The sequence below is a fragment of the Carcharodon carcharias genome, assembly GCF_017639515.1.
Source record: "Carcharodon carcharias isolate sCarCar2 chromosome 36 unlocalized genomic scaffold, sCarCar2.pri SUPER_36_unloc_20, whole genome shotgun sequence".
Taxonomy (NCBI): domain Eukaryota; kingdom Metazoa; phylum Chordata; class Chondrichthyes; order Lamniformes; family Lamnidae; genus Carcharodon; species Carcharodon carcharias.
Genome location: NW_024470738.1, coordinates 47,515 through 58,553, shown reverse-complemented (window position 1 = coordinate 58,553; position 11,039 = coordinate 47,515). Strand labels below are relative to the sequence as shown.

The window sequence follows — 11,039 nt, the reverse complement described above, 5'->3', positions numbered from 1 at the left end:
CCCATCTGGGTCACTGATGCCCCCTTTAGGGGAGGGAAATCTGCTGTCCTTACTCGGTCTGGCCTACGTGTGACTCCAGACCCAGGTGGTCGACTCTGAACTGCCTCCTCTGAAATGGCCGAGCGAGCCATTCAGATCAAGGGGGCAATTAGGGGTGGGCAGCAAATGCCGGCCTTGCCAGCGACACCCATATCCTGTGAAGGAATTAAGAATAAACCCTGCCTGAGCGGTCCGAGGGCAGGTTGCACAGATGAGACTTGTATTCCTGGGAGTTTTGAGAGAACTCTGGCCCTTGCACTGCCAACCCACGGGCACCAGCCCGATCCCACTCAGCTCCGTAAAAAGGACAGGACTGGAGCGAGCTGGAAGGAAGCTGGGCAGAACGACCCTACCGTCCTGTCAGTCACAAGACGACATCCACACTCCCGACAACCAGGGACAGACCTCGATCTTTTCTTGTAGAAAAAAAACTTTAATTACGTTGCGTTAAATATGGTGAGCAACACGTTTCAGGGTCTGTACAAGCCATCACTGTGAGTGTCCAGCAGGTTAATCTCTCCCTCCTGGCTTGGGTTATTTACGTGTTCAGTACCAGTATGACCTCCGAGGACGGCTGATTTCATCTATGCCCATTTTCTCCATCACTTCTTCTTCAAACGTCTTCAGAGCCGGTGTGTACGAGTTCTCCAGAGCATCCTCAACACTGGTGTCCTTCGGCCCATCTGAGCACAACCACAGCAGGGGAGTTAGCATCAATCAGACAACTACTTTCCTCATGTGGAGGATTAGGAGCTTTGTCCCATTTCTCAGCACCGAGTTCAGAGGTTAGATACAGAGTAAAGCCTCCCTCTACACTGTCCCCATCAAACACTCCCAGGACAGGTACAGCACGGGGTTAGATACAGAGTAAAGCTCCCTCTACACTGTCCCCATCAAACACTCCCAGGACAGGTACAGCACGGGGTTAGATACAGAGTAAAGTTCCCTCTACACTGTCCCCATCAAACACTCCCAGGACAGGTACAGCACGGGGTTAGATAGAGAGTAAATCTCCCTCTACACTGTCCCCATCAAACACTCCCAGGACAGGTACAGCACGGGGTTAGATACAGAGTAAACTCCCTCTACACTGTCCCCATCAAACACTCCCAGGACAGGTACAGCACGGGGTTAGATACAGAGTAAATCTCCCTCTACACTGTCCCCATCAAACACTCCCAGGACAGGTACAGCACGGGGTTAGATACAGAGTAAAGCTCCCTCTACACTGTCCCCATCAAACACTCCCAGGACAGGTACAGCACGGGGTTAGATACAGAGTAAATCTCCCTCTACACTGTCCCCATCAAACACTCCCAGGACAGGTACAGCACAGGGTTAGATACAGAGTAAAGCTCCCTCTACACTGTCCCCATCAAACACTCCCAGGACAGGTACAGCACGGGGTTAGATACAGAGTAAAGCTCCCTCTACACTGTCCCCATCAAACACTCCCAGGACAGGTACAGCACGGGGTTAGATACAGAGTAAATCTCCCTCTACACTGTCCCCATCAAACACTCCCAGGACAGGGACAGCACGGGGTTAGATACAGAGTAAAGCTTCCTCAACACTGTCCCCATCAAACACTCCCATGACAGGTACAGCGCGGGGTTAGATACAGAGTAAAGCTCCCTCTACACTGTCCCCATCAAACACTCCCAGGACAGGGACAGCACGGGGTTAGATACAGAGTAAACTCCCTCTACACTGTCCCCATCAAACACTCCCAGGACAGGTTCCGCACGGGGTTAGATACAGAGTAAAGCTCCCTCTACACTGTCCCCATCAAACACTCCCAGGACAGGTACAGCACGGGGTTAGATACAGAGTAAAGCTCCCTCTACACTGTCCCTATCAAACACTCCCAGGACAGGTACAGCACGGGGTTAGATACAGAGTAAAGCTCCCTCTACACTGTCCCTATCAAACACTCCCAGGACAGGTACAGCACAGGGTTAGATACAGAGTAAAGCTCCCTCTACACTCTCCCCATCAAACACTCCCAGGACAGGTACAGCACAGGGTTAGATACAGAGTAAAGCTCCCTCTACACTGTCCCCATCAAACACTCCCAGGACAGGTTCCGCACGGGGTTAGATACAGAGTAAAGCTTCCTCTACACTGTCCCCATCAAACACTCCCAGGACAGGTACAGCACAGGGTTAGATACAGAGTAAAGCTTCCTCTACACTGTCCCCATCAAACACTCCCAGGACAGGTACAGCACAGGGTTAGATACAGAGTAAAGCTTCCTCTACACTGTCCCCATCAAACACTCCCAGGACAGGTACAGCACAGGGTTAGATACAGAGTAAAGCTTCCTCTACACTGTCCCCATCAAACACTCCCAGGACAGGTACAGCACAGGGTTAGATACAGAGTAAAGCTTCCTCTACACTGTCCCCATCAAACACTCCCAGGACAGATACAGCACAGGGTTAGATACAGAGTAAAGCTTCCTCTACGCTTCCTCAAACCTAAGAACAGGTTTCAAATCTGCAGAAAAATTCATTATTCTGATGCAGATCACTGCAGCCTCCTCTCACCTGTCTGCTTGTTTTATCTGTACTGGCTCCCTGCAAAGTGTCTAGGGACATTTTGCTACGTTAAAAGGCGCTATATAAATGCCCGGTGACTGCAGCCCAGGCTGGTGAACCCTTGGGGACTCTGGTCTGGTGTTGCTCAGAAATTGCACCACGAATCACCAGACTCTTTCCACCGGAGTTAACGGGATTGGCGGGTGGTTTGTTCATCTGAGCCTGATGAAGAGGAGGAGTAAGGAGGATAACGGAGGGAGGGTGTGACTGAGCAGGGAGAAGTGGCTGTAACTTACCTTTCCACTGTTCTGGGACGATCCCGTCTCTCCTCTGGAACACAGGCTTGGGGATGATTCGACCCGTGCGAGTGGACACTCGGACTTTCTCTCCCTCTTCTGTGTATCGCCAATCCACTGCCGTCGGTTTCCTGTGCAGCGAGAGAGTGGGGGGGGGGGCGGGGGGGAGAAGGTTAGGGGGTGACAGGCATTTACCCCGAATGCTAACTGAGGTTGCCGGGATCGAGAGCTCGCGGTGGTACAGCCTACTCAGCTGGCACGGACTTACCGGTCGCTGGGGTCCACCAGTGCCACGTTGCGGAGCAGCAGCGGTGCCTCGCTGGCAATGTACGTTCCCCTGTGCTCTCCCACCTTGCCAATGTAACGGTAATGCTGCGAAGGAACGGGGGGAGAGGGTTAGTAACGGACCAGAACCATTCTGTCACCCCCCCGCCCACAGACAGGAGAACGCTGCTGTCCCTGACACCACCCAATCACCCTACCTGTGCCCAATTCCAGGTACACAGCATGCTGCTAATGTAAGAATGGCCACTTTATCAGTCAGGAGCCGAGTAAACTTCCTCCTCTGATAACAGGAATCTTTACTTGTTCAGCGCGGCGCTCCCTCGGCACTGACCCTCCGACAGCGCGGCGCTCCCTCGGCACTGACCCTCCGACAGCGCGGCGCTCCCTCGGCACTGACCCTCCGACAGCGCGGCGCTCCCTCGGCACTGACCCTCCGACAGCGCGGCGCTCCCTCGGCACTGACCCTCCGACAGCGCGGCGCTCCCTCGGCACTGACCCTCCGACAGCGCGGCGCTCCCTCGGCACTGACCCTCCGACAGCGCGGCGCTCCCTCGGCACTGACCCTCCGACAGCGCGGCGCTCCCTCGGCACTGACCCTCCGACAGCGCGGCGCTCCCTCGGCACTGACCCTCCGACAGCGCGGCGCTCCCTCGGCACTGACCCTCCGACAGCGCGGCGCTCCCTCGGCACTGACCCTCCGACAGCGCGGCGCTCCCTCGGCACTGACCCTCCGACAGCGCGGCGCTCCCTCGGCACTGACCCTCCGACAGCGCGGCGCTCCCTCGGCACTGACCCTCCGACAGCGCGGCGCTCCCTCGGCACTGACCGTCCGACAGCGCGGCGCTCCCTCGGCACTGACCCTCCGACAGCGCGGCGCTCCCTCGGCACTGACCCTCCGACAGCGCGGCGCTCCCTCGGCACTGACCCTCCGACAGCGCGGCGCTCCCTCGGCACTGACCCTCCGACAGTGCGGCGCTCCCTCGGCACTGACCCTCCGACAGTGCGGCGCTCCCTCAGTACCACACTGAGGGAGTGTCAGTTTGATTTCATGCACATGTCTTGTTACGACCTAGTTGGGGGGAGTGCACTGTCTGTCTCTAGTTCCACTATTCCACAGGTCACAACAGATATTTAAATTTCTCCAGCTAGCTATATGACCAAATCTGTACTTTACCTATGAGTCTAGTCTCAAAATGAACACTCAGTGCCCAGGTTTCTTCAATAAACAACAAAATTATTAGTTTATTATAAAGTCAGACTGAGTTGAAGGCAAAGCTTATTAACCTACAGTATGAAATATGAAAGTATAGTAATGACTCTAAATACCCTGACACTCACACACATATATAAAATAAAACGAAGGGAATTGTGTCTGAAGGATATAAGTGAATGGTTCAAGGCTAAACGACAGATGGTGGAGTCCTCGAAATGGCGTCCAGGTTATGTGGTTGGTCCCTCAGCGCTGGTCTGGGAAACAATCGATGATTCCCTGCACTACTTTTCAGGCGGACTCGAGGAAAACTTGCAGTCAGTCAATTTCAGAACGTGGAGTGACTTTGGAGCAACTTCCATTCACTGTTTGGTTCGGGACTGGGTCTGGAGCTTCAGGAGCTGCTGTCTTCTTTACTCAAGCAGTTGGTCCTTCTCGTTTTCTCCCCAAAAGCAAAATCAGCCGACCAGCTTTTTAAGAAACCCCGTTTTCCAGGGCTGGTTGTTTCAAAGCCATTAACCACCAGGTGACCCTTTTGTAAACTGTCGACTGGGATCAAGAGGTTCCTCGAAAACTGCTTAACTAACTTTTCTTGTAAAATACTGTCTTTTCCAGGAACAACAGCCACCAGAGTCCTTGCATTAACCCTTTAAGGGACAGTTTCTTTTAAAAAGCACAAATTCTTCCAGAATGTTTAGTCCTTGAAGATGAACTGTTTTCCGTGATTCAAGCATTTGTCACAGTCTCTGAAGATGGAACCTGAACTCACGGCCTTGAGTCAGGGCCAAGACTGACATGAAGTACGAGGACACAGTGGGAACCTGCACTGCGAGAGATGTGCGGAGGCCAGCCTCGGCAGCTCCGCTAATCCCCGAGTGTGTGAATCGCAAAGCAACAGAGCTGGTACACCTTCTGACTCAGGGCTGCCCACCCTGAACAATTAACCACGCCACCACCCCCACCCCCCCACCCCCCCCAATTTCAGAGCCTGCCCAGCCTGCTGTATGCACTCAGCGTCCGTCCCTCTCTCTCCCTCTACTCCATGCCTGGAGTAGTGTGTGCAGTTTTGATCTCCCTACCCAAGAAAGGATATACTTGACGTAGAGAAGGAGGGCAGAGGAGGTTCACTAGGCTGATACTGGAGATGGCAGGACTGTCGTAGGAGGAGACATTGGTTCAACTGGGCCTGTATTCACCAGAGTTTAGAAGAATGAGAGGGGATCTGATTGAAACGTATAAAATTCTAACAGGGCTAGACAGACTAGATGCAGGGAGGATGTTTCCCCTGGTTGAGGAGTCTAGAACCAGGGGGCCACAGATTCAGGATCCGAGGTAGGCCATTTAGGGCTGAGATGAGCAAAGGTTTCTTCACTTTTGCGGGTGGTCAATCTGTGGAATTCTCTACCACAGAGGGCTGTTGAGGCCGGGTCACTGAGTATATTCAAGAAAGAAATTGATAAATTTTTTGGATATTAGGGGAATCAAGAGGTATGCAGAGAGAGAGAGGGAGTGCGGCGTTGACATAGAGAATCAGCCATGATCATATTGAATGGCGGAGCAGGCTCGAAGGGCCGAAGGGCCTCCTCCAGCTCCTAGTTTCTAAACCCGACTTCCCTCTGGGTGTATTTTCTTACTCACCGTGTTGAGTCCCTCCAGGATCACCCAGTTCCGAGCTCGAATCACCTGGGTGACTTGCCCCTGCTTGCCGGTGTCTTTCCCCTTCAGAACCTCCACCTAGTCCAGACGGGCAGAGAACACAGGTCACCGGGGTAGTCGAGGTCAGTCGGCTTCCCTCCCCACCCACAGGACATGAGCCCAGCGCGTTGCTCGCTCTGCACCCTAGGGTCCCTGAGGCCTTCCTGCCCAAGGAAGACAGGGCAGAATCAGGAAGGGAATGGGGGGTGGGGGGGGGGGGGGCGGGGGTCTTACTGAGGACCACTCACAGCGTGACAGTAAATTATGCACTGATGCGTTAGAATCTTACAGCACGGAAGGAGTCCATTCAGCCCATCGTGCCTGTCCCAGCTCTTTTAAAGAGCTATCCAGTTTGCCGCACTCTACGATAATTCCCCAAATTAATCCTCTTCAATTCCCAGATCCTAACCCTTTTGAAAGTTCCTATTGAATCAGCTTCCACCGCCCTTTCAGGCAGCGCTTACCAAATCACAACAACTCACTGAGTAAATAAAAACTCTCCTCATCTCCCCCTCTGGTTCTTTCCCCGATTCTCTTCAATCTGTGTCCCCCTCTGGTTACCGACCCTCCTGCCCAGTGGAAACAGTTTCTCCTCATTTACTCTGTCCAAAACCCCCTTCCTGATTCCGAACGCCTCGATTCAATCTCCCTCTTAACCTTCTCCGCTCCGAGGAGAACAATCCCAGCTTCTCCCAGTCTCTCCACATAGACTGAAGTCCCTCGTCCCATTCTGGTGAAATCCAGACTAATGAATCCAGCACTGTCCTGCTCAGCAATCCCAGCTTAAACCCTTCAGCCCATCCAAGACTCAGCTGCCCCCTATCCTAAATCGCACCGAGTCGCATTCAACTATCAGCCCCTGGGTCCACTGAACCACACTGGCTCCAAAACCAGCAACAGCTCGATTTTAAAATTCACGTCCTTGTCTACAAATCCCTCCTCACCCCCTCCGTAACCTCCTCCAGCCCCTACACCCCTGCCTATCTCCGTAACCTCCTCCAGCCTCTCCCTATCTCCGTAACCTCCTCCAGCCCCTACACCCCTCCCTATCTCTGTAACCTCCTCCAGCCCCTACACCCCTCCCTATCTCTGTAACCCCCTCCAGCCTCTCCCTATCTCCGTAACCTCCTCCAGCCCCTACACCCCTCCCTATCTCTGTAAGCACCTCCAGCCCCTACACCCCTCCCTATCTCTGTAACACCCTCCAGCCCCTACACCCTTCCCTATCTCTGTAACCTCCTCCAGCCCCTACACCCCTCCCTATCTCTGTAACCTCCTCCAGCCCCAACACCCCCCCGTATCAATGTAACCTCCTCCAGGCCCTACACCGCTCCCTATCTCTGTAAACTCCTCCAGCCCCTACACCCCTCCCTATCACTGTAACCTCCTCCAGCACCTACGCCCCTCCCTATCTCTATAACCTCCTCCAGCCCCCACACCCCTCCCTATCTCTGTAACCTCCTCCAGCCCCTACAACCCTCCCTATCTCTATAACCTCCTCCAGCCCCCACACCCCTCCCTATCTCTGTAACATCCTCCAGCCCCTACACCCCTCCCTATCTCTGTAACCTCCTCCAGCCCCTACACCCCTCCCTATCTCTGTAACCTCCTCCAGCCCCTACATCCCTCCCTATCTCTGTAACCTCCTCCAGCCCCTACATCCCTCCCTATCTCTGTAACCTCCTCCAGCTCCTACACCCCTCCCTATCTCTGTAACCCCCTCCAACCTCTCCCTATCTCCGTAACCCCCTCCAACCCCTACACCCCTGCCTATCTCTGTAACCTCCTCCAGCTCCTACACACCTCCCTATCTCTGTAACCTCCTCCAGCCTCTACACCCCTCCCTATCTCTGTAACCCCCTCCAGCCTCTCCCTATCTCCGTAACCTCATCCAGCCGCTACACCCCTCACTATCTCTATAACCTCCTCCAGCCCCTACACTCCTCCCTATCTCTGTAACCTCCTCCAGCCCCTACACCCCTCCCTATCTCTGTAACCGGCTCCAACTCATACACCCCTCACTATCTCTGTAACCTCCTCCAGCCCCTACACCCCTCCCTATCACTGTAATCCCCTCCAGCCTCTACACTTCTCCCTATCTCTGTAACCACCTCCAGCCCCTACAACCATCACTATCTCTGTAACCCCCTCCAGCCTCTCCCTAACTCCGTAACCTCCTCCAGCCCCTACACACCTCCCTATCTCTGTAACCTCCTCCAGCCCCTACAACCCTCCCTATCTCTGTAACCTCCTCCAGCCCCTACACCCCTCCCTATCTCTGTAACCTCCACCAGCCACTACAACCCTCCCTATCTCTGTAACCTCCTCCAACCCCTACACCCCTCCCTATCCCTGTAACCTCCTCCAGCCCCTACACCACTCCCTATCTCTGTAACCTCCTCCACCCATACACCCCTCCGTGTCTCTGTAACCTCCTCCACCCATACACCCCTCCCTATCTCTGTAACCTTCTCCAGGCCCTACAAACCTCCCTATCTCTGTAACCTCCTCCAGCCCCTACACCCCTCCCTATCTCTGTAACCACCTGCAGCCCCTACACCCCTCCCTATCTCTGTAAACGCCTCGAGCCTCTCTCTATCTCCGCAAACCTCCTACAGCCCCTACAACCCTCCGTATCTGTCACCTCCTCCAGCCCATACACCCCTCCCTATCTCTGTAGCCTCCTCCAGCCCCTACATCCCTCCCTATCTCTGTAACCTCCTCCAGCCCCTACATCCCTCCCTATCTCTGTAACCTCCTCCAGCTCCTACACCCCTCCCTATCTCTGTAACCCCCTCCAGCCTCTCCCTATCTCCGTAACCTCATCCAGCTGCTACACCCCTCACTATCTCTGTAACCTCCTCCAGCCCCTACACTCCTCCCTATCTCTGTAACCTCCTCCAGCCCCTACACCCCTCCCTATCACTGTAATCCCCTCCAGCCTCTACACTTCTCCCTATCTCTGTAACCTCCTCCAGCCCCTACACCCCTCCCTATCTCTGTAACCACCTCCAGCCCCTACAACCATCACTATCTCTGTAACCCCCTCCAGCCTCTCCCTAACTCCGTAACCTCCTCCAGCCCCTACACACCTCCCTATCTCTGTAACCTCCTCCAGCCCCTACAACCCTCCCTATCTCTGTAACCTCCTCCAGCCCCTACACCCCTCCCTATCTCTGTAACCTCCACCAGCCACTACAACCCTCCCTATCTCTGTAACCTCCTCCAACCCCTACACCCCTCCCTATCCCTGTAACCTCCTCCAGCCCCTACACCACTCCCTATCTCTGTAACCTCCTCCACCCATACACCCCTCCCTATCTCTGTAACCTCCTCCACCCATACACCCCTCCCTATCTCTGTAACCTCCTCCAGGCGCTACAAACCTCCCTATCTCTGTAACCTCCTCCAGCCCCTACACCCCTCCCTATCTCTGTAACCACCTGCAGCCCCTACACCCCTCCCTATCTCTGTAAACGCCTCCAGCCTCTCTCTATCTCCGCAAACCTCCTACAGCCCCTACAACCCTCCGTATCTGTCACCTCCTCCAGCCCATACACCCCTCCCTAACTCTGTAAACTCCTCCAGCCCCTACACCCCTCCCTATCTCTGTAACCTCCTCCACCCATACACCCCTCCCTATCTATGTAACCTCCTCCAGGCCCTACAAACCTCCCTATCTCTGTAACCTCCTCCAACCCCTACACTCCGCCCTATCTCTGTAACCACCTGCAGCCCCTACACCCCTCCCTATCTCTGTAACCTCCTCCAGCCTCTGCACCCCTCCCTATCTCTGTAACCCCATCCAGCCTCTCCCTCTCTCCGTAACCTCCTCCAGCCCCTACACCCCTCGCTATCTCTGTAACCTCCTCCAACCCATACACCCCTCCCTATCCCTGTAACCTCCTCCAGCCCCTACACCCCTGCCTATCTCTGTAACCTCCTCCAGCCCCTACACCCCTCCCTATCTCTGTAACCTCCTCCAGCCCCTACACACCTCCCAATATCTGTAACCCCCCTCCAGCCTCTCCCTATCTCTGTAACCTCCTCCAGCCCCTACACCCTCCCCATCTCTGTAAACCCCTCCAGCCACTCACTATCTCCGTAACCTCCTCCAGCCCCTACACCCCTCCGTATCTCTGTAACCTCCTCCAGTCCCTACACCCCTCCCTATCTCTGTAACCTCCTCCAGCCCCTACACCCCTCCCTATGTCAGGAACCTCCTCCAGCCCCTACAACCATCACTATCTCTGTAAACCCCTCCAGCCTCTCCCTAACTCCGTAACCTCCTCCAGCCCCTACACCCTTCCCTATCTCTGTAACCTCCTCCAGCTCCTACACCCCTCCCTATCTCTGTAACCTCCTCCAGCTCCTACACCCCTCACTATCTCCGTAACCTCCTCCAGCCCCTACACCCCTCCCTATCTCTGTAACCTCCTCCAGCCTCTGCACCCCAATCTCTGTAGCCCCCTTCAGCCTCTCACTATCTCCGTAACCTCCTCCAGCCCCTACACCCCTCCCTATCTCTGTAACCTCCTCCAGACCCTACACCCCTCCCTATCTCTGTAAACCCCTCCAGCCCCTACACCCCTATCTCTGTAACCCCCTCCAGCCCCTCCCTATTTCCATAACCTCCTCCAGCCCCTACACTCCTCCCTATCTCTGTAACCCCCTCCAGCCGCTACACCCTTGCCTATCTCTGTAACCTCCTCCAGCCCCTACACCCCTCCCTATCTCAGTAACCTCCTCCAGGCCATACACCCCTCCCTATCTCTGTAACCTCCTCCAGCCCCTACACCCCTGCCTGTCTCTGTAACCTCCTCCAGCCCATACACCCCTCCTTCTCTCTGTAACCTCCTCCAGCCCATACACCCCTCCCTATCTCTGTAACCTCCTCCAGCCCCTACACCCCTGCCTATCTCTGTAACCTCCTCCAGCCCATACACCCCTCCTTCTCTCTGTAACCTCCTCCAG

The 11,039-nt window shown here is 54.9% G+C and overlaps 1 protein-coding gene across 4 annotated transcripts in view; it reads right to left on the bottom strand.

Moving 5' to 3' along the window:
• Window positions 1-451: 451 nt before the first annotated feature.
• The window catches only part of mrpl24 (mitochondrial ribosomal protein L24), a 56,992-nt gene continuing 46,404 nt past the window's right edge, over window positions 452-11,039 (bottom strand). For all 4 annotated transcript variants that reach the window (XM_041181770.1, XM_041181772.1, XM_041181771.1 and 1 more), the window contains 4 exons: window positions 6,009-6,104; window positions 3,144-3,247; window positions 2,876-3,006; window positions 452-722 (listed from right to left, as the gene is read on the bottom strand). In XM_041181770.1, the coding sequence (XP_041037704.1) occupies window positions 586-722; window positions 2,876-3,006; window positions 3,144-3,247; window positions 6,009-6,104 (468 nt within the window). In that variant the 3' untranslated portion in view covers window positions 452-585. The remainder of the gene's footprint in view (window positions 723-2,875; window positions 3,007-3,143; window positions 3,248-6,008; window positions 6,105-11,039) is intronic.